Source organism: Embiotoca jacksoni, unplaced genomic scaffold (genome assembly GCF_022577435.1).
Source record: "Embiotoca jacksoni isolate LCO1_2020_lvr unplaced genomic scaffold, fEmbJac1.0.p SCAF_9, whole genome shotgun sequence".
Lineage (NCBI taxonomy): Eukaryota > Metazoa > Chordata > Actinopteri > Embiotocidae > Embiotoca > Embiotoca jacksoni.
The window spans coordinates 10,961,251-10,985,402 of record NW_027185447.1 but is presented as its reverse complement, the minus strand read 5'-3'; the positions used below and the strand labels follow the sequence as shown (position 1 = coordinate 10,985,402).

Sequence of the window (24,152 nt, the reverse complement as noted above, 5' to 3'; positions counted from 1 at the left end):
ACAGGGCTGCAGGGACTTCCTTAACTCTTCAGGAAATCAAAAACTGCACTCAGTAATTTTAGATTTGTTCTGGGGCTGTTATGTGTAATACGAGTGTGTGTCTGTGTGTTTATGCACATCCACTCCAAAATGTGTTTATGTAAGGAGGTGCTTTTCCAGCTCCCAGGTAAAGCCTCATTGAGCTGATAGCAACAGAGCAGAGTGTGAGAAAACACTGCCCCCTTTTCTCTGCGCAGACATCCGATCACCCTATCGCTCCTTTGCGAAGTAACCCAAACCTGAAAGCACAACAAAGCATGAGTCCTGCACAAAGATGGCCAACAAAGCAGACGCTACCCATTACCACAGAGATTGAAGATAGGAGGGACAGAAGGGACAGGGAGTGGAGAGGAGAAGACATTTTTCTTGTAGGCAGTTAACTTTTCTTGGGGTCAGTACTTCTCCTATCTCCTCCTCCTGATACTGGTCTTATTTTACAAAGCAAATATCAACAGGCTCAGCTAAGAGCTGGATTATTAAAACATTAACATAACAGGTAAGGCCACGAATGTCATTTAAATGTAAAAAGAGAGTCACTTGGCAAACCACATTCTTACCATGTGAAACCTAAAGAATGTCAGTAAAAACACTGCAAGACAGATCCAAACAAATTACCCTTAATTGCTCTCTTTTCCAACCCCCAAACAATAAAGTGAAAATAAAATCTTATTAATTTAATATTAGTTGGAGTAGATTTATAGTAAGGTATAGATTAGGGCTAAAAAAATATATATATATAAAAGTGACAAACGCAAATCACTCTTCCTACTACGGCCCATAACAACATCTCCACATCTGACCAGTTAAAGTCCACAAATAAAAGATATTAAAATCCATCCATCTCAAATCATGGGGGTGTTAAATCCGCATTACATCAGGAGTTAAAGGCAACAGTTTACAGCTGTGGGGTTAAGTTTTCAGCCTCCTGTCAACCTCTCTGCCTTCAAGCTCATCCACAGTCTTCTCTACTCCAGTGTCAACGGTCTCTAAAGCTTAATTTCTTCTCCCATGAAGTTACATCTTCTAGTCTATAATCTGGGAATCACTCTGTTGACAAATAACTTACCCTCCAATCTCTTCTTTACAGCACACAACCAAATGGACATTCCACAGAACAACAGGAAGTTCGTGAAATGCCGTTTCCGGTTCACAAATCGCAAAGTTCCTTTCAGAACCCATTTGCTAATCCGTTTATTCAACCGGTGATGTACCGGTGATCAACAGCAGTGATAGTAGGGTTCAAGCTTGAGACCATTATCATCACAGGCTTCTTTCAAGCCAAACTAACAGCCACAGTCTGAGATAAAAAAAAAAGAAAATGTCTCGAGCTCAGATGGACCATCTGAAGCCAGATATTCCCCAAGCTTCAAAAGTGAGTGAACTTGAATTGCATGCCTGTTTACGTGTACTAATCTTGGAAAGTTTTGTTTTCCAAAACAACAGTGACTTAAAACAATCCCACCTGACATCCAAAATGCCCAATTTATTTATTTTTTTAAACTTAGTCTACTGAGGAAATGTGAACACAAACCAAGATATTTGTGGTTAAGAGAAGGTTATAAATAAATACTACAATTGGTCATGAATCAGAGGTACTGTATTTGTTCGTTCCTGTGTGGTGAACATCCTGTTTGCTCTCCTCTGTGTATCCGTGCAGAGCTCAAGGAAGTCCCAGCCAAAAGGCAATACGCACTGGGAATGCCGGGAATGCAGGTACATGAATGCCTCAATAACTCATGCCCACCAGGGCTTTTAACGCACAGCCCAGTTAAAAAGATGAAACTCTGACTAAGACAGGCGGCGAATTGTTTGGAATCATGTGTACTTTTTTTAGGATTTGTCTCCTCGGAGGGGGTCTGTGTTGGACGGAAGAAGGTGATAATAAAATAAAGCGGAACAAAAATCAAGACCAAAAGACAGTCATGTCTCCTCACCAGTCATGAGTCTTCAAAAATTTCCACCTTGTTTCACAATGTGACTTCATTCACTGGAAGTGTCAGTGTTAAAAAAAAAAGAAGCAAAAACAGAAGTCTTGAGAAATGAAATGAGAACGAAACAGTTATGAGTCATGCAAGACTGGCATGGGAAATAACTACGTCCAATACGAACGTACACCAGTGATCCACTGGATCTTTAAATGGGATAACAGCAGCTTTCCTGAGCATGCATGTAAAAAGAGTGTAGCTGCACAAAAGGCACCAGGGGATGAGGCCCCCTTTCTAAAACAACACTGACTGACAGAGTCCCCATTGTAGTGAAGAGGAAACCACTTCTACAACCTACAGCCTCCGTACAGCTGCATTAGAGCTGCATGCAAACCCCCACTGACACACACGGATGCACCCACGAACACAAAAAAAAAAACAAAAAAAAAAAAAACACTTACATATGCATATAAATGGCAAACACATGCCATTTTAAATAAGTCAAGGTTCACACGTTTCAGTGATACGACTTTGGTCTATACAGGCTGCTTTTTCTGAGACTTAAGAGTCAAAAAATGACAAATCGAAAATTCCAAATAAATAATTACTACTTACAGTTTCGCTTTTTTTTTTGCCTCGAAGGAATAGCTTGACATCTTGACTTATTTACATGTTGCAGGGAGTTAAGGAGTCAGCTAAATGTGAAGCTATAGCCAGCAGCTGGTTAGCTTGGCATAAAGACTGGAAAACCGGGGTAAACAGCTAGCCTGGCACCGTCCAACCACAATCTGTCATTCTTATTCTTTGTTTTTTACAGACTGGAGACAGGAGATAGAATTAAATAGTGAATTTAGGAGGAGCGCATAGGCTGTTTTTATAACTTTGCACAGAGACGAGCTTGCCTTCTGTTTTTAGGTATTTATGCTAAGGTAAGTTAATAGCTGCAACTTTATATTTACCACACAGTCGTGAGAGCTGTGTCAATTTTTTTCATCCAGAAGAACAAGAAAACAAAAAGTGTATTTTCAATGTAACTATTCCTTACAAAGAAATCAACACACACAATCTTCAGTATGTAAACATGTTATATCTGCTCCGTCATAATCTTTAAATTGAACTTTGCTTTCCACAATAACTGCAAGGCATGAAATAGTGAAGCACTGAAACTCCCTATAAAGACAAGGCCAGATTGTAGAATTGTAGCCTGAGGGTGGAGAGAGCCAGGTGGACAGCCTTGCACTGACCCCCCGTCTGCCTGCCCTGTGGATCTAAAACCAAGTTAACTGTGTGCACTCAGCTCCCATAATCCCCCTCTTTTTGGGACACACTGGGTGGCTCAGCCAGATGTAAACACTTCATTTAAGTGACTGGACAAACACATATTTTCTTTTTAAAAACTAAGTGTGGTAGACAAATCAGGTACATAAAAAACTGCAACCACCATTAAACAAATAAAAATGATTTAGGTTTTACATCCAATAAACACATCGCACAGGTTGACGCCATTAGTCTCACATTAGTGGCATCTAGCAGACCCTCAGCCTTCTTTAGACTTCAGCCATCAAGAAACAGTGACGTCAGACCGGGTGCTGGAGTCACATTGTCAGCATGTCTGATTTCACTGCCACTGACATAAAGCTAGCCTCTCCATCTGTAGTTTTCCCAGCATTTGTAGCCACTTTAATCGTGAGCTCTCCTTCTTGAACAATCATAACTCAAAAGCTGCTCAGGCACATCTATGCATGATGCAACTCCATGTCAGAGAATAAAAGATGTGGGGAGTTGAGCAAATCAGTTAGGAGGATGGTTTCCAGTGCAATCAAGTGGTGAAAATAATCCCAGACTGCTCCTGTAACAGCTCTTAAATATGTGTGCGCTGTTTAAAAATGTTGGTAAAGTCATTATAACCGAGAACAGTGGCAGACCGCCAGTTCAAAGGGAATTTTCCTTCTTTGAGTCCTCCTGTGGCCTCAGCCTAGACGAGGCCGCAGGAATCCAGCAGCGGATTGGTGCTCAGTTGTGGAACTTTGAGGATCGCAGGCTTTGAAATGCCACTCACTCATCTCACATCATTTTCACAAGGACTTGGAGTCATATGGAGAAAGTTATTTTGTAGGGCAGACCCACAGTGAGAGTGAATTCAGGGAATGGGGAGGTAGGAAACACTGACTGGGTGAGTGAATGAGAGGTTCCACTTCCATCTGGAATCGCATGAAGCCAAGGATAAGAAAGAGTTACCAGAAAAAGAGAGGCAAAGAGAGCCAAAGCTATTAAAAGAATGCTGCCAATGACAAAGATATAATTGCATATATATGGCTTTGATGTTGTGGATCTACACTTGTCAATCTGTGAGGTCTGATTCTAAATCGCTAGCTTAACTAATGTCACGTTATGCACCAGTAGCAGCCTGCGTGAACACAGTTCTTATTGTAAAGCGAACCAACCACAACGACCGCTTGGCTACAATGCAATTTCCCCTGTAAAACGAAGGGAGAAAATGCCTGGCAGCTGTTTCCAGCCACAGAAGACAGAGCTGAAGCTGTTTCTGAGGATGCTGAGACAAAAGAGACGAGAAGGAGTGAGACAATGCCTTTAGCACATGCTGCCGGTTAGACCTGAACCAGGCTTTTTATTAGCAGACCACATGAGGTAGTCGAAGCCAGCCCAGGGGTCTCGCCCCTCCACTGCCTTCCTCCATCTACAGTAGACAGCGACCCTGTTAAAGTCATTAGCCCAGGGATATTACTACACTCCTGAAAGGCGCTGTGTCAATGACATCATTATGGGCCGCTGTCACTCCAGTGGGACGTCTGCTTGCTGTGTCTGAGAGAGGAGGAGGGCAGACACATCCATTTCCACCAGCATGCCATCATGCAGCAGGAAACACAGTGGTCCGGAGGAGGGGAAATTACCCATTTCAAAATATCCATTTATGGAGAGTTCAAGCTGCAACAAAGCCGGTTATGTCTCTGCTTACAAATACTGAGGAGAAAAATCAGCTCAGCTTAGAAAGTTAAGTGTCCAGGAGTATGCTTGGCACATTCAGTATGAAACTTTGGAAGGAGCAGTCAGATCTTTACCCACTGCCCGACAGCAAAGCCATGGCCTTGACTTCCTGAAGAGCTCCAACCACAGAGTCAGAAGCTTTTGATGTACCTTTATCTTGCAACAAGAGGCAGGCAGGGCAGAGAGAGGACCATTGTCTGATAAAGACACAAAAATATACAAGCATGTTGTTCTTTCCCACAAAGTAAAGGAAATCTGGAGCTATTATGGGGCAGCGGAGGATGGGGTGAGAGAGGTCAAAAACTTTTCCCGCTCAAAAACAACTGAAATGTTGAGTCTACTGCTTCATGCAATCCTCTGCTCTGCACAGCTGAACATAATAACAGGCATTGACTTTGAGATGCAGGGCAGTCAAACAACTACCGACTGCTCCGCTCTGGGCAGGATGCATGTTGATAAAGCAACAATTCCCAGTGTTTCTTTATGGGAAATGTGACGGCTTCAAATCTTTTGAGGATGTTGTACCCATCAGTCACATGGGAAAACATTACATTTATCTAAACTGTCTTTATATAACCGCCTGCTTGATGAAGAAGTTCTCTGCGTGAAAGTGACATGACTTGAGCTGTCATAATTGAGCTTCCACTGTAGTAAAGTATGTAATTGTCATAATAGCTGAGATTTAGCACAGTAGTCAACAAGCAGAGACTGAATGGCTTCTTGCTGTGCTAGTCTCTTCACATGAGGGCTTTACTCTGTGGTGGCTGATAGCTCTGGCAAGCAAAAAAAAAAAACACCGTTATTCCAGAAACATGGAGGGTCCAAAAAGTGTCCAAGAATGAGTAACACTGTGAGGATCCCAGCTCTTTGGCTATTGAAGCTGTAATTAAGGTCTGAAACAGCTGAGGTCAAGGCTGGGTGTGGTTGTGTTGAAAGGTGGAATGAGTAGCACAAAATGAGCACCCGTGAGAAATTGAGATGCTACTGTTTGACAAAAATAAATAAACAGACATGTACTCCGTTCTCTACTGACTCTGTGTTGGCTCTCCAGATATCTCACAGTTTAGCAGAGCAACATGTAGAAGTGAAGTTATTTCTGTTTCTGTAAGGGTGCACGTGGAGCTGCGCGGGGATGGAAAAAGTGCTCAAATATATGATTTAAATAAGATCAGTCATAATTACAGTGTAACAAAAATATTACTCAACTACACGTAAAATAAAGTAAGGACCACCAATTGAGCAGTCTAGTCCAGTGCAGTTCTCTTTAGTGACGCTCTTTAAAGTGGCACTTGTTTTTCTACATGGATATTTTTTCAGACTACCCGAATATCGAAAGTGGCCTAAAATTGGTCCCCAAATTGTTTGGTTTGTGTTCCCTTTAAAATGAAGCAACTTGTGACCCCTCGTCACACCTCAGGGCCTCAGTGGGGACGAGTGTTGTGGGCAGCACAAGCAAAGGGTGATTTTTTTTTTTAATCGTCTCAACTAAAAAGTCAAAGTTTCAGGATCTACGATTATTAGTTTCCTTGTCAAGAGTTAGATGAGATGACTGATGCCACTCTTCAGTTAACAACATGTGCAAGTCTTACGTGGTTGCCTTGCAACCCCACAGTGGCAACAAGACTCCAGGAAATTACTGCGCAAGACCGAGAAATAATCAGGCACCTAAACCTTTGTAAAGCACTTGTTGCTTCCACTCTTTGGTTGAAAGCTGAATAAAATATTAATACATAAAGTGAGGAGTGATTAATATTAATTAGGAATGCTTGGGGATCTTTCATAACTATAGTTTTGAAAACTTTTTTTTAAAAGCAAGGACTTTGTCAGCTAATGATTGTTACCAACAAGAACAAAATGAAAACATTTTAAATAAGTAACAATGTATGAAATATTATATATTTTTTTCTTTAATCACTCTGTGGCATAATGGGATTTGGAACCAGTTGCCTCTACAGGCTATAGCTAATTTGCAATCAAATACAAAATTGTATTTCAGTGAAGGTAGAGCTGCTGATTGGTTATTTTCCGCCCATGCAGGTGGGAAAAAACACAAAAACAAAATGACAGATTTACTTTCAGCAGCCTCTTCTTTACTCTGTCAAGATTAATAATAACAGCCCGACATGGCGGGTATTCCAAGAAGGCCTTCGCATGATTGTTCTTAAAGAGACAAAAAAAAGTCCCTTCTTCAAAATTGAAATGTCCCCTTGACGTAAAAAAAAAATGACAGTCTCACTCTGTCATCTTTACTAGTGTGTTGATAGACAGTAAAAGTGGGTGTCGACTGTGTGCTCATTATTACAAAGCGCTCAAACAGCTCAGCTCCAGGCTGATGTGGAGGGAGGGAAGAAAGGGGAGGGGAGGGTTGCTCGGGTGTGGGAGTTTTGGGGGAATTCAGAAAATGTTGTTTTCAGATGGTTCGCCTGCAGCGAGAAAACTTAACTAAATAAACCCATACAGAGACTGCCGAGATGTGCACTGTCAAGGATATAGTGTAATGTCCTTCCAGAAAGAAAAAAAAAAAAAAAAAAAAGCCCTTCATCTCTCTACCCCCCACTCTCACCACGCATGCTGCGCTCAGTATTTGCCACTTCAGCCAAACGCTGAGCTGTCTGACTTTATGAGAGACAAAAGAACCGCAGGAGAGGGGGACAGCAGGCAGGGCAGGAGGGGCGGGACGGCACAGGTCGGTTCATTTAATACGTCAGCCCCTCATAGTGGACCATAAGGACAGAGAAGTCACCGTAAAAACACACATACTTTAATTTGGAAACAAAAGAGCTCCAGGAAGAACAGTCCACCACCAGAATTGTTTCTGTTTGTGAGGCAGTTTTGCACATGGAAGCAAAATAAGTAAAAACTAAACGCAACATTAAGTAAATGTGAATTAATTTAACATTATTTAAAAATTAAAAAAAAAAAAAAAAAAAAAAAAAACCGTCTTATAGCTGTCTCTTTGACCATTTCATTATAACTTACCAAAACAATGGCAAATTTCTCCTCCAGCTCAGTGGGGTCAGGCATGGGCACCTTCATAGGCATGATGTGATGCTTCATCTCCGACTGGCCATCGACACTTTCTATATTACCCATTTTTCTGTGTTTGTATCCTCTTGACAACTTGAAATTTCCGCAATCCCTTCAATTTCTTTCAGTGGTTGTAATCCAAGTAGAAAAAGTCTCTTAAATATTCCAAGTTGTTTCATTTACGGATTAATCCAAATAATCCATTCATCCAAACCGAGATAAAAAGTTGACAGTGCAGTAGTCTCGTATTAATGTCCCAAAATGCCATTTACCCTTTACCACGCGTTTAGGTTTACAGTGTGTTGCACTGTAGTTTCCCTTCAAAATATTCAAAAGTTACAAAAAAAAGTACAGCTGCTTCTTCTGCCACAAAGTAGTTTCTAATTTGCCCGGCCAATCCATTACTTACAGCAGACTTCCCCCTGTAACAGATAACATCCAAAAGCCGACCAACAGTTGCTTTTAGTTGCTGCTTAACTTTCTTGGCTCCGACGTGTTTCCATTCATTATTGTTGTGTGTGATCCTGATTAAGCTCCTTTGCTGCTGCCTCCACTCAGAGAGCAGGTTTTCTTCTCTAGTCCCGCCCCCAGCGGGGGGGTTCCGCTGCTCCCATTGGCTCATAGGCACGTCAATCATTTCATCTGCTTCTCTTTCCCCGCCCCTCACATCTACAGACAGAGCCTCCAGACAGTTGGATGGAGAAATGTCGGCACCTTATCGCGACCTGGTGGCAGGATATGACTACGACGTGTCATCACAACGACCCCATAAACGCAGTATTTGAGAAATGAGTTAAAACAATGTCACAAAACTGCTTTGAATCATGAACGAGTGCAAACTTTAATCAACAACTTCAGCAGATACATGATGACATGTTCAAATTATGTCAAAGCACAGCAGTTTTCTTCTTCACTTCTGACACTGAGCACTGTTTTCTTTCTACAAATCAGTGTCCAAGTCTTTGTGATGAGGTGACAGAAGTGGGACATGGAGGCCGTTCCACCACTGGATTACAACAATATTAGCCTGCTTTAACAAGGTCATAACTGTTTAGCTTGAAAAGCAAAGTGTATGACCGTATCAGCCTGTTGCATCAGCGCTACAACACATAAGAACACAAAGAAGCCATTTGGGTGCTGAAACCTCAGCGATGCGTTTTCAGTATGTACAAAGTTTTCTCTTCATAAAAGCACAGTGATTTAGACTCTGCTAACAGTATCATACCTCTGTTTTCAGCGGTAATGTGACGGTTTAGGCTTGTAATACTTTTATAAAAGTAACATTCAGAAACCTCTGGTTAAAACATATAAAACTTCATCTGGAATACATTTCATAAACACTGACAGACTGGGCACAGTTTTGTAATACTTAAGGCAATAATATAAACGTATAAACAAAATAATGTTGGAAATTGTTTGGAGACTGTAAAAAATAAAATTCAAAGAAATCTCTCAGTTGTATTGGATGCTGCAAATCTATTAAACATAGTTTCACCTTTCTACCTTTGGATAATGACCACATATAAGTCCTTTTATAAAATACATTTAAAGAGGACTTTTACATGCTTTTAAACACATATAACCTTGGTTTGTCGTGCAACACAGTTGCATTATTATCAAATATCTACTCACTATCTGTCCAAGACAGAATGGATTCAGCACAGTTACCACTTTACGAATGATAGGCTACATGTAAAGTTTCTTCTCATAAATACTGATGGACTGTGTGTTTGTGGAGCAGATATGTCATCATTTTTTTCTTCAGTGATGGTGGAAATTTTCATTTAAGTTCAATATACAAATGCACGAATCACGGCTCACAGAAGCAACGCTAAAGTTATATAATATTTAAGATGGATTCTTCTAGTTGGGTTCTGCAACCAAATCGTACCTAAAAAAAAAAAAAGGACACAAGTAGTTTATTTTATCTTGAACAACGTAATATCTTCAATTTGTTAGTATAAACTGATAATCATAAAATATTCTTCAGTAGCTGTTAAAATTGTTACCATTGTGTGCCACCAGTCTTGAGGTCAAGTTGGTCCAGGTCCAGCTGCAACTGAGGACAACAAGGAAAAGCAAAAAGGTTGCGTGATAATCACTGCAGCAGAACAAAGAATTTTATGCGACCTTGGGTAAAAACTAACTGCATTTCATACATGACTGATCATAAATACCTTGCCGATAAGCTCCCTCTCTCTGCTCATGAAAGAGACGCTGTTCTTCACGGACAAGTCCAGTCGTCTCTGTGCGGACTCCTCGAGAGAAAAATCAAAGTCAAACCTGCAGAGAGGAGAAAGGTGGGAGAGGTCAGTTCAAATCCTCACACCTCTTTCAGTCTCATAAGTGTCTTATCCGTTTGTCTTACCTCTCATTGAATTCTGGATTGAGGTCTCTCTTCTTGGTGGCAGTTCTCCTCTTGGTGGTGCCCTTCTTGTCGGGCAGTAGGATGAAGGAAACATACGGGTCTGCACCATCCTTGGAGCAGGCTGCCAGGGCTCTGCGGGTAAGCGGAGATGACGTTCAAAACATTTGACGATGCCGGGAGAAAACTGTGATGCTAAAAGGCTAATGTATTTCATATAGAAACCTGCAGGAGTGAACAGTGATGAAAAGTCTGTTTTCCTCTGTAGAGTAGCCGATGGTTAGCTTCACCTGGCATGTTGTGTTCGCGTTATCACTGGCGCAACAGACACAGAGGAGAATTTTTTTTAATTTACATTATGATGTCTTAGAAGGCAAAAGCAGGCACATATAAGGAGGATGCAATGCATTTTGTGCACAAAAAGAGGAAATATACTGGATAACAGCCTACTGAGGAAGCTGTGATGGGTACTGTCTTTACATTGTACAGTAACTACACAATGGGGCACTGATGCTTATGTGACTCACATGGAGAATCCACCTCTGTGTCTGAGGTCTAGATGGGAAGGATCCCATCTGGGTATGACTACTTCTCCACTGCCGTCATTATCCCCTGGAGCCCTGCGACACACTGCCAGCTGAGTGTCCAATATCTACAAGATAAAAAAAATCATTACCATGATTTTGCTGCCACACAATATTTTTGCATCTCATGTCTCTACAGCAAGCAAGACTTAAAGGTCCAGTGTGTAGGATTTAGGGCAATCTATAGCCAGAAATGGAATATAATATAAAGTATACATTCCCTTAAATGCTTGAAAGGTTAGTGAGGCAAGGCGTTTCAGCTGGATGCAATGTGCAACCTCACCACTAGATGTCACCATATCCTACACACTGTTCATTTAAGATGGGGAAAAAAATTAAGAATCTGCCAGTGAGAGCCATTCAGGAAGAAATCCACTGTCCAGTACTGGTGCACAAATATGGCCCAGGTCTGTGGTCTCCTACATTTCCCAGAATTACTTTCAGCAACACTTTGCGGATGGTTACTCTGCCGGTATTCAAAAATACACTTATGAGGCTACACCCCGCAGAGGATGGTTAGTTTAACTTAGCATAAATACTGAAAAGAGGGAAACTGGACAAAAGTTTTGAAAAAAGCTTCAGAACATGTATTTTTGGCGATCATGAGTGATAGAGTACAGAATAAATGACAATCGGGACATTGCTTGCTTCCACACACATATTATGCAGCATTGAGAAAATACGCAGTATGTTTTCGGTACCTTGAGTGTGACCCTCAGTAGTATCTGGCTCTCTGGCAGAGCTCCATCCAGACTTAGCCAGCGGTCGAGCACTAAGCCCGGCTCAAACAGCACCTCCTTCAGAGGAAGTGTTAAGGACCCGAGATTCTGGCCCCAGCTGTGGGAGAGCTAGATGAAAACCAAATCAAAAAGACACATATTTTTTAGACTATGATCGGATCTGTATAAAATGCCATCTGTGACAGAAAATTATGACAGACTTTGATGACAGACTTGAAGGTGTGAATCAAATTTATCTCCTTTACAGCCACATAGCTGAGACAAATTTGGACAAAGACTCACCTTGACTGTGAGTGTTTCATCTCTGGGGTCACGCACCAAAAAATTAAAAGCTTCATCCCACCGTGGCGATGAGCAACGCTCACAAATCTTAGGGAAGAACCAATGGAACCATTCACAACGTTTGTCAAACAGCAGTTTTCTTGTTAAATGCTCGGTGTTTATGTCTTGACCTTACCTTGGTTTTGTGTGAAACACCTTTGAGGATAATCTCGGCTCCAGCCTTTGGCTCCTTTCCACTTTTCTTCAACTGAAATAACATACAAAGGATAATGTAGTACAAAAACTCTCTCAACAGCATCTACTAAAACTAACACACATTACATCACCAGTGATTTAATGAATATAAATAAACACAGCCATATTGGCACACAACAGTGTAGTGCTAAGTGCAGTGCGCGGACACTAAAAGAAACTATTGTACTTTTCGACTCTTGAAGCGAGGAAAAACACTTAAAACCACAAACTGAACCCCAAGGACTCATGTATATGGTCTCACCGGCAGGCCGTGGGCACGCTCCACATACACAAACAGCACAGCCGTTGATGGCACAACCTTGTTTTGGTACGACTGCTGGGACTGGTACTGCAAGATCTTTGGGAAACAGGAAATTGTGTGACACAGAGAAACAAAAAGACAGTTTTATTAAGAGTTTCTTGTGCAATATGAAAGATGTGGTTAACGTTTCCTTCGCAACACTACCAACAAAGATTATAACATAAATAGTGATCTACAGAAAAAGCATCCGCAAAGATGAGTGTATTATTTACAAGTTTGTGTGCTGTTTACACATGAAAAGCACTCTGAAAACCTTCGTTGCAAAAATCCAGCTCTTTCATGTTGATTAAAAACTACAAGAAAGAAAGCTACAGCACAAAAGTACCAGGTTTTCACTGTACAAGAGGTTAAACCATAGTTTTTTTTTTTTAATATTTTCTTCTTCAACTCCATTGTAAAATATGTGTGACAAAATCCACAGAGCATGTTCTGTGCAAAAAATATTTGTAAAGTTCAGATGAAAAGTTCAGAAGTTAACAAGAGACATCAGCATCAGCAGAGTGAGAGAACTGAAGTGGGTATCTTAGCTGTTTATGTGTCCTGATTAAAAACAATCCTACATTTAAAGTATCACTGCTGCCACTCAGCAAGGAAACAGCACAAAGTGGGAATTTCTTACGAAATAGACTTTAGAAGACATAACTCAATACTTGTCCTAAAGCTTCATAGTAACTTTGTCTAACTTTGAAATGCATTTTGAAATTGTCCTCCTCTCTTATATTGAAGTTGCACTAAAAAAAGGATCACTTTACGGCCAGTATGAACAGGAGGCAAAATTACAGCAACCAAAAGCTCTTTCATTGAACATACAGCATATGAGCTCTGTATCAAGATAAACTTTAAAATATCTGAATATATCTTTTAAAGGGAGTAAGATCTAAAAGTTAATTATTCCTGACTTGTTACACCAAATTTTTCAGTTGCACTGCAGCATATCATTATGTACTCTGGTCTTTCCCATCTGTAAGTTCTTTCAGGTAGGAGGCTCATAAAGTTTTGCAAAACAGACACCTGATAGACATCTCATTTGAACTTAAAACTCCATTAAGAGGCCCTGCCCTCAGAAACTTTAACTCTGGGTTAACTCTGTCAATCCCAGCTCCTCCTGTCCACATACCTAAGTGTACTTGAGCAAAACACTGAACCCTAAAAAAATTGCTCCCGATGGTGTATCATCAGTGTGTAAGTCGCTTTGGATAAAAGCGTCAGCGCAATGTAATGTAATGTAATACCTGCTTTGGAATGTAAGTGCTGCAGGCAGAAAGGTCTTTTCTAGGAAATGTGTTCAGCCAGAAAAACCTTCAGCTAAAGACTGGATTAACATAATTATTGACACTATTATTATTTACTTTATCATTGTTTTTTGCAGAATTATTTTTTAAAAAGAAGTATGGACAGTCAAGGCTTTCACTTTATATTACAATAACAGCATTACTTGTATAGTATATTGCTTTGGTATAAATGAAAAGAGAATAAAAATAAAGTAGAGAGAACATATCGAACCTGCTCCAGTCTGGGTAGGTCGGAGACTCTGGCCAGCCACTCCAGCACCAGATGAACTCGACCGGACTTCACATCATTTAGAGTGTACCACTAAAACCAGAGTGGCACAGAAACATGTGGGTTATGATACAGATTTAATGAAAAATATTAGTTGTTAAATCTGATCAAATAATTTCAACTACGTGTCACATACCGTGTCAATGAATTGTGAGCTGATGATATCTCTGAGGTTGAGCTTGAACCTGCAAAGACAAGAATCAATTAACACGTTATCCTCTTTTTCAAACACTTACTTTGTGGAGCAATGTCGTCAAAAATACTGAGCGATGTATTTGTGACGTCAGGTCGCACCTTCCCAGAAAGTCATCCTGATCGAGGTCCTTATCAAACAACTCAAACTGGATCTCTTGACCTGGAAGCTGGGTCAAAATTATCTAAATCATAGAAAAAGAAAAGTAAACTAAAGATTTGTAATCTCATCAAATGAGTTTAAGAACTAAAGGCTAAAGTATTAAAAGTGATAATACCTCATAGAGTTCATTCCAGACAGGATTGAGATTTTCTTTGATGGTGTGGCTGCGGAAAGTCATTCCAGCTACACGGATCTTGACATAGGGGTCGCTCTTCCCCTTCACCATGCCCCCCATGAAGTTGTCCTTGGCTATCAGGTTTTGGGCCTCCACCAGATGGATTCGCAACACTCCCTGCAGGCAAAACAAAGACCTGAACTGTTACCATAGTGTGTATGAGAGTGGTGTCTGTTGCTGTTTAATTCCAGGTAACTACTTATTTTACCTCAGTTGCAAACTCTGGATCGGGTGTGGTGTGCTGTGGTCGTGTTGGAAGAGGTTTGTTTAACCCGCCAGGCCCCATAGGATTCAGCTCTGATGTGATTCCCCCCTCACCCATATCAGACCCAGAGGGTAAAGGGCGAGGAGATGGAGTGGTAGGAGTGGCGTCATCACTTAGCCACAAAACCTAACAGGAGATGACGGAAGTTATGTCAGCAAATACCAAGCAGCAAATTACTTCACAATGTTGTTTCACATCTTCGGATAATGATGTGATGCAAGTTTGTTGGTGCATGTGGTAACATGTTTTATAACCACTCCAACATCTTACATTATTCTTTCTAACAATATTTAACTTCCATGCATAACAGGCACACATGGTTAACATTTTTTAATGTGGGTTTGAATTCACATTTTCCAGCTTACATTCACCTTCACACACTCTTTTAGTACACTACATGATGCAATACAAGTGTGAGTGTGTGTGCATGTGTGTGTGCATGTGTGCATGTGTGTGTGCATGTGTGCATGTGTGTGCGCATGTGTGTGTGTGTGTGTGTGTGTGTGTGTGTGCCTGTGTGTGTGCGTGCCTGTGTGTGTGTGTGTGTGTGTGTGTGTGTGTGTGTGTGTGTGTGTGTGTGTGTGTGTGTGTGTGTGTGTGTACAAAACAGGAGTCTATATGTATGTATGAAATACCAACCCTAAGCACAATCTTGACGTAGATGCGGCTGGCTGAACCCGATTTCTCCAGCTGGAACCACTGGTCCATGGTGAGTTCATGGGTCCCCAGAATATGGTTCAGAGGGATTGTCAGACTGCCCAAAGACAGAGCGCGGTCATCATCCTTCACCTGTTTGTAAAACAATAACAGAGATGTGGAGTTAGGATGAATGCAGTTTATAGAAATGACGGAGAATTACTCGAAAAACTGATTAAAAACAGATGGAAAATCTGTGAGGTATTTAATGCTCTAATCACCTCGACACATTGAGAGTAAATGTACGCACAATCTTTCCAGCAAGCTTAACTGATGAGTTCAATTCTTACTGATTACTTACCTGGAAGTCGATATCTTGTTTGCGAGGATCCTGAATGAAGAAGGTAAAAGCATCCTCCCACACAGGGTTGTTAGTCCCATAGCAAGTCTACAGAAAAAAACATGTATTATGCTCCGAGTTTGATGTGAGGTATTAAGACATGGTTATGGTCTTATTCTTACCTTGCTTTCTTTAGTTGTATCCTGAATGGAAATCTGCACCATGGGACTCGGGTCCTTATTACCTTTTCTCATCTGCAGCATTTAAAAAATATCAGTGTGGGTAAAAACATTTTTAATTCAATACACATCGCATGAATTAAATAGTAAGGATCTTACAGGAAGTTCATGAGCTTGGTCAAGATAAATGGCTAGGATGGCAGCAGATGGAGGATCAGCTGTCTTGCTGGTCAAGTTCTGGTTCTTCTGAATCACCTGGTAGAAGAACATGAGAGGAAAATGATCGAGGAGCCTCCAGTCCAATGCCAAAACTGGGGCCACAGACAATTTTTTGAATTTGATGCTATAAATAACAAGCTGATAAAGGATGTGTTGTTGATTTATTGTTTGACAGTTTTTGATTTGGACTGATGTTTTTAGGTTGCTCCTATACTCACTGTAATTTAACCTTCTTGCTCCTGCTGGAAAATTTGTCTTGCAGTTAGGTTTGACATAAAACACACACTTAAGCTCACGTGAAACAGTGGACATCAGAAGACATGACTTTAAATCAAATCCAGCCATCTCCATTAAGCATGGTTGAAATGCACTTATTGTAAGTCGCTTTGGATAAAAGCGTCAGCTAAATGAAATGAAATGTAATGTAATGTAATGTAAACAAAAATTATTTGTTACATTAAAAAGGTAGCTTGTTTCTTTTTGCTTGTTGATGGCAAGTTAAAATTTTTGTTTTTGCTTGATTCTATCTTGTGACAGATTTTGCATTACCTGTTTAATGTTGTCAATCTGTAACTTATTGTTCCAACTGCCTACCTTGGCCAGGACGCTCAATAGACTTTATCTAAATAGGTCTTACTGGTCAAACAAACAAGTTACATTTTACCTTAAACTGTGAAAGTGAGAGAAATCAAGTACCACAAAAACAATTTTATTGTGTTCTAGTGAGAATTTCAGAATTTTCTGATTTGTAATTATAGTTTAATTAATCCTAGAGCACAGTACATACTGGTAGTTGTGTGGTTTAGTACATGATGTGTGCCATGTATTATTAAAGTCACCAGTCTGATTGCTCTCTCTTACAATGTGTTATGTCTTTCTAAACTGTCATACTAACAAATATGCTGACTGAGCAAAATAACAGATCCATTGAGCACCGTTAGGCTGCGCTGTAGCCTCACCTCACTCAGTCTGTCAGGAGAGGACAGCAGAGAGAGCCACTCCAGCCGGAGGTGAACCCGGCCAGATGGGACGTCTCTCAGATTGAACCACTGAGCACAAAAGCAGAGCACTCATTAAACACATAATTTTGCCATCTGACTAAATTCTTGAGCCTGGACAGGGTGGCAGGAATGAAGACGGTGAGATCAAAGCAGACCACGAGGAGGCACATGGTGTGTCTAGCATCACATGCTAACAGGATTACTGCACTCTTACTCAGATGTTTTTAAGAGCAGGACAATGTAATAACTGTATTCTTTGATTGCAGTTTGTGACCTGAGAGAAAGAAAATAAATGTAATGATAGAACAGTGGATTTTGTCTAAAATCTATGAAGCATTACTACTCACATCATCCACAACTCTGGCCTTCTTTACAATATCAAGATCCACTTTGACCCTTGAATAGAGACAGATAGAAGAAGACAAAGAGAGGATCAGTAAAGCCGTGAATAAAAGATGTTCAAATTTCAACAGAGTCATCACCCCACATGGTAAAAGCAGTTATGGAAATGACATGACAAACACGTAGAGACGGAGTAAATTAATGAGAATGAATAAGCTACCTCCCCAGGAAGTCATCCTGGTCTGGGTCTTTGTCAAACACTTCCACTTCCAACTCCTGACCAGGTACTTCATGGACAATAACCTGACACACATACACACACATAAATGGACAAATACACAATACACAACACAGATATACAAATATAGATACAGCCATACGTGACATAATAACACAAGGGCATGCAAACAGAACCACAATGACCAGAACTTTTCACTATTGTGTTAGGCAGATGAATATAACCTAATTTCTATTTAGTGTTTGGCTCAAATTTGCTAACCCCCCAAAAAAGATAAATGTGTCCCTAAGTAAGCAGTTTTCATAAGACCTGCTTATCTCAAAGGCAGCAGCTTCCTGCTACCTCAGAAGAAGATAAACTCTCCAAAGAACAGTTTATCTCTGAAACGCCTGTGACATGTTTACTTTCAAAGACTTAGCGCTGTCCCTACAAAGCCAGGATACCAACACAAAGCCATAACTTTTGACACACAAACTGGTCGGAGGCGCAGCACTCGAATATAAAGGAGAAGTCATACATCACATGTTATTGTTTTTTTTTCCCCGTTTTAGTTTCAGTTGTTCTTCCCTTCCAGCCCTCTCACCTCATACATCTCTCTCCACTGTGGGTTCAGGTTGCTGTCCACGTGATGAGAGGTGAAGATCTGGGTTCCTACACGCAGAACAGCATATGGGTCTGACTTTCCATCGATTAAGCCCTTGATGACTGTGTCCTTGGCGGTCAGGTCCTCAGCCTCCAGCAGGTGGATACGCACAACTCCCTAGCATGTGCGTACACAGGCAAAAAAAAAAATGCGTGCACAAATAAAATCAAAATGTTATTCAGCTGGCATCCCCACAAAATCACAGTGTGATTTGCTGTTTGACCTTAAGGCTATGTGTTTGCATCTAAGTAATATTCTCAGACAGATCTGCTTGTCTATGTGGGCCCATGTTTCTCCAGGCCATTCATTATTGAGACGGTTACCCTTGGGAGAGGGGAACGGAGCTGCGCAACGTGCAGGTCGGCCACCAGGGGAACAGTGAGACGATTGGGGAGCACCAGGTGGGAGGCTATTGCATCCATTATCATAGTGTCCGATATGGCACTGCAAATGAATGCAAGGATGATGTTGCACAGGGAAGGGACATACAGACAGACATAGGCTATCTACCACCGCCGACCATGTTTCCATGCATAGATAACATGAAATCAAGGTTCACAACAACAAAACTAGACCCCAACCAATACTGATATTTTGGGGCCGATACCGATATTAGGTAGTAAAAAAATTCCAATATCGATATATCAACTATTTTTCTTTATATATAAACTGTATATACAGTATATATAAACAAAATATGCAATAGACAGGATATTTTACAGTTTAATGTGCACACTGACATCAGTGCACTGAAACTGTAAACTTCACTGGGAATTTAATAATTATAAATAATTATAAAAAAAATTAAAAAAACACAAATTGAAAAATTCCTAATGTACCCCAAGTATATTTTTATACATTATGGCCAACATATGCACTGATACCCATTTATCTGTGACACATATCGGCCGATAAGATCGAACGGGCTATAAACAGAACCAACAGGTAAAGAGGAGGACAGTTTTCTGTGAAAACATGAGGGCAAATGTCATCTGAAGGAGGAATACAACAACAAAGAATAGTGATAAACTGTCATTAAAAATATTGCCCAAAGGTAATTACATTTACAACTCTGATAATGCTTTGATTGCATTTGAACAAAAGAACATTATATAAGAGTAAAACACACACATTGGCTCCATATTCAATATTTCTTACATTTTAGTACATTTAGTTTATTGTTGGTTTTTGCCTTTCCACTGAGATTGTTGTCAAGAATAGAAATTAAGAATATTAACACCCTTATCTTTTAAGGATGTGACTAACAGATCCATCACTGAACAGATAAGACACTTAAGCTCTGTTTTCTGTCTCAGTTTGTTGTGGAGCTCTTTTTAATTGAAGGAAAAGCCTCTGTGATTACGAGCAACTATGCGAATATTAAATTCTCTGAAACATATTGGTTCCAAAAAGTGAAACCCTTTTCTGGATGTCATACCTAAATGAGCAACAAACACACCAGATCAATGCAGCCTAAAAGATCTACAAAGAGCTCTATCATTTAAACTCACTTCAGTCCGGGGATGTCTAACAGGTTGGTAAGTCCAGTCCAGTTGATGTCCAGTTTCTACACGTAGGATACAAATGAAAGCAGAGTTATGAATAAATGTAGGCATCAGATAACATTGCAATGCAAAAGTGAAAACACTCACAGGTCTGCGAATGAAGAACATTGTAATGGCTCCAACCAGAGGCACATCTCCAATGAGGGGCTCAAGGATCACACGCATCTTTCCATGGAGCTACAAAGAGAAATTTTTATACTGAAAATGTGTTTTCAGGCATCTTAACACTAACAATGTAAAAATATGATTCTTCTTGTACCTGGATTCCTTTCACTCCGGCTTTGCAGAAGTACTTTTTAATCTCAACATTGATCTCAACATCGCCGGCGTAGCTATAACAGAAGAGCAGCGACAAATCTTAAGATAAATATTTGACTAAGGGCAGCAGCTGATATGAGTTATGATCGAGCTGTTTTCTGTTTGATGTTAAGTAAACACAGATCTGCTGCTACAGACAAAAACAACGTGCTGTAATTCAGGAACATTTCAGTCAGACTGACTGCATCAATATTAAATGATAAATTAATAAAAGTTGTGATGCATTACCTCAGGTACAAATCCAACATAACTTGTCTCTTATCGTGTTCAGTGTGAGCCTTTACACCAATCACCTTCACGGCCTGTGAACACAGCAGCTGCTATTAAACAAAGCAAACAAGACTGATAGGAGCACAGATGCACATTAATATTTTATCATCTGCTGACTTCATTAAGCATGAGGATAGCTCTTCATTAACAGATGTACATACATATTACTCACATTAATACCCCAAGTTATATTGTATTTTCTTGTTTGTGGCTCATTTATAACTTAGATATTTGGGGATAAATTGCTATGTTTATGACAGGCCAATCAGATACCTTGTCTCCTATGTTGACCTTAGTGAAGCTGAGAGTCTGCAGATGAATGCTGGAAGCACGGATGGCAGGAGCAATGGTTTCCACTAGCATCTTTTCCAAATACTGGCCTACAAAGGGCCAGGCCTGCTGCAGGATCTAGAGGACAGAACAGATGGCCATTCACAATTTTTTTCTTGCACAAATTTGAACGTGTCAAAAACAGTGCTGTAATATAATCAATGTATTCAAATGTGTTTAGCGTTTGCATACATGGCAATATAATAATAAAGAAATCCCTTTTTTTTTTTCAATAGGTTTTAGTTCTAAGGACCAAACTGCATAGCTAATAACTTCCTTCTAGGTTTTTAAGTAATGATTAAGAAACTACTGGTCGGTAATATAAAGCTTTAGTTTAATAAATTTGTATTTATATATTAATTTAGACTGATTCTGATTAACTGTGTCAGTGTTATCACTCCCCACATCCTCATACTAGTGTTAGCTTCAAGAGAGTTTCTGCTAGCTACTGTTTACTGATGCTCTGACCGCTCCACTCTGCTGATGATCACAACCTGCAGCTAAAGGAAGGTAAATGTCCTGTGCATTACTCATGTCACACTTACAAGCATGCATTTAGGAATAATGACATTTATAAACTCCTTACATGCTTTTTCACTTGCATTACTCTTGGACATTACACACACGTCTGTAAGTTGTCAAATACAATAAAAGGGGAGAACATTTTGTGTCTGGCTTGTTTATGACTGCAAGTGAGTCACTGGATCACATGTCAGGAAGACCCGAGGAGAGATGTGGGCTGGGTGAAAGATGAGTCCAGCAAATTGCCATCCCACAATCGGAGCTTCTGTCAGCGAGTTCATTAAATTTTTTTCCATCCAGAAGGGCGCTTTGTATTATTAGTATTCATATCCACACTTTCCCTGTGCCGATGTGAGGTTACTGCACCGACAGAGACAAAGAAGGTGTGATATGATCTGAGCCACTCTCCCTGCCTCTTAATTACACCAGTACATAATCTGTTCTGATGTGGAGGCTACAACGGGACCCGGGTCACAAAAAGTCCACACAAGCATCCTTTATCTTTATATTTATTGTGAAACATTGACGCTGCTGTTGGAGTTACTCAATTGAATTGTGAACGCCTTATCTTGAATTAATTTGTTTCTTCTTTTTCTTGAACAAGAGTTCAACTGAATGAAACAGAGCAGTCCATCATCATCATTCAAGTGCAAAAATATGAACTTCATATGTAAAAATATCCAGCTAAACATATGCAAAGTATGACAGGAAGAAAACATACCTTATTCAGCCACTCCACTTTTTCCACATCTGGAAAGTTCACCTGTGGAAAATATGACAGGGAAGTGTGAAATGAACTCCAGATTTTAACAGTGTAATTAAAATCTTTAAGGCACAAGACTACTCAGAAGCAAATAAAAGTTCTGATAGGGTACTTTTAATTGAAACGACTAACTTTCAGGAGACACGTACTTAGTTTGACATCATTTGAGTTTGATTTTTAGGCTTTACTTTTACTTAATTAAACTATTTCCCCAGCTTTCTACTTACACAATATTCACGAGTACATTATCACAATTAAATAAAAGTAGAGAGAACACAGGTGTAACAAGTTAGACTAATTTGGTCAATGACAAAATTTCAGGAAACCATCATGCTGCACATCAGACATGAGATCTGGAGATCAGGCCTTTCTGTTCCACAAACACACTCCTGCACACACACACACACACACACACACACACACACACACAAAGTTTATTCTCTCCTTATCCCTATCCAGATATGGTGGTCCTGGTCACTGCCTCTGCTCTGCTCTGAAGTATGTTCATGAGTCATCAAGTTTCTGAAGCCAGATATGGTCAACAGTAGTTCCACTGAAGTGAAAAAGGAAGAACAAAATCCCAAGAAAGTCTCCTCCATTTTTAGATCAAATAATTTGTATTCAGGAGGCACACATTTTGTTGATGACTTCGTGTAAGTTATTCTCAACATCATCATGTGTTTCACATTTCCACTTCAAAGACCTCATCTGACATCTTAATTCACATTCCTCTGTGTGGCAGCAGTTCAGACTAATTCCCCAGGCACTGCACATTAGGAATGTCTATGAAGGAAAATACAGTGGACAAAACGGATAGTCATGCACATATTTATTATGTGGGTTACCATGAAGCAATAGTCTCTCTGTCTTTTAATGTATGTGTTCACTTTGAGAAGTCTGGACCCATTAAACTAATATACCAGTGAGTAATACGCATGCAAGAACCAAAGCTTGCTTAGATACAGATCAACCTGACAAGATGCGGCGGATGATGCAGGTGGCACAACGTGCAGGGAAAGGCCATTGCAGACTGTGTCAGTCCTTACCCAGGGAGGCAAATCCCTTTTGGCTCTGAAAGCCTTCTCCGTGGTGAATTCCCTCTCGTTCTCCAGAAGGTACATGGCAGACTTGAGCCTCATCACTTTCTCCAGTCGACTGTGTTTCCATCCCATGTAGATCATCAGACCGAACAGCACAACGCTGATGCTGAAGCCATAATATCCGGCCAGGTACACCGGCAGAAGAGCACCCAGGCATTTTCCGAACGACCACAGCACACTCACTGCGCGCTCCCCGGGAAGCTGGGTCGGTGAGGCCGGGGAAGGAGGCACCGTGCCTCTGCTCATACCCGGCTCTGCATCCGCAGTTGGCATTGCAAGATCCGCTCGACTTCACTAGCTCGATCTGGCTTTTCTGCCTCTGCGGCTGAGTGGCAAGCGGCAGTGAACACTTACCACCGTTTTGTTATAGCAACCATCGAGAAGTTGGCGATAAACTGCGGTCTTCAAAAGGTTAAAGCATGATCACGACTTTTCTTCGAAGCTCTCCCCCCCCCCCCTTTCAGTTCCGTAGAGCACTGTGACGGGCTATTCCGCGTTTCATTCTCAGAGAGCAGGGCAAGCAGAGACCAAGACCTGAGAGGGCGGGCTCAGCCTCAACCTCCTTCAGATGAAATCCGGTAAAAACCTAAACCCTAGAATTAACTTGTAGCGTCACGCGCCGACTCGGGCGGAGCGTATTACAGTCTATATGCACGCGTGTTTATTCTATCTGAAGACACCAGAGGACGAGTTTAACAGTACATCACCACCGTGTAAATCAAAGGCACCGCCGCGCCCATTATTCGGTTATAATGCACAGGCTGCTCAGTCTGTTATCTTTCTTACATAACCAGAATAAATCCTCCT

General features: G+C 40.7%; 2 protein-coding genes across 4 annotated transcripts in view; both read right to left on the bottom strand.

The window, feature by feature from the left end:
• Positions 1-8,521, bottom strand: part of fmnl3 (formin-like 3) — a 32,049-nt gene extending 23,528 nt beyond the window's left edge. For all 3 annotated transcript variants that reach the window (XM_069140558.1, XM_069140557.1, XM_069140559.1), the window contains exon 1: positions 7,950-8,521. In XM_069140558.1, the coding sequence (XP_068996659.1) occupies positions 7,950-8,063 (114 nt within the window). In that variant the 5' untranslated portion in view covers positions 8,064-8,521. The remainder of the gene's footprint in view (positions 1-7,949) is intronic.
• A 292-nt stretch (positions 8,522-8,813) lies between these two features.
• esyt1a (extended synaptotagmin-like protein 1a) lies at positions 8,814-24,123 on the bottom strand. The gene is made up of 31 exons (XM_069140412.1): positions 23,292-24,123; positions 22,204-22,245; positions 20,904-21,038; positions 20,589-20,662; positions 20,302-20,374; positions 20,130-20,219; positions 19,989-20,044; positions 18,801-18,921; positions 18,418-18,594; positions 17,817-17,899; positions 17,602-17,650; positions 17,213-17,302; positions 16,194-16,289; positions 16,038-16,109; positions 15,877-15,963; positions 15,519-15,668; positions 14,823-15,005; positions 14,555-14,731; positions 14,379-14,461; positions 14,221-14,269; positions 14,028-14,117; positions 12,465-12,560; positions 12,144-12,215; positions 11,969-12,055; positions 11,648-11,794; positions 10,890-11,014; positions 10,588-10,677; positions 10,366-10,497; positions 10,175-10,280; positions 10,007-10,056; positions 8,814-9,888 (listed from the first exon to the last, which is right to left on the bottom strand). The coding sequence occupies exons 1-31, from the start codon at positions 23,616-23,618 to the stop codon at positions 9,861-9,863; spliced, it is 3,237 nt and encodes a 1,078-aa protein (XP_068996513.1). The 5' UTR covers positions 23,619-24,123; the 3' UTR covers positions 8,814-9,860.
• Positions 24,124-24,152: the final 29 nt, after the last annotated feature.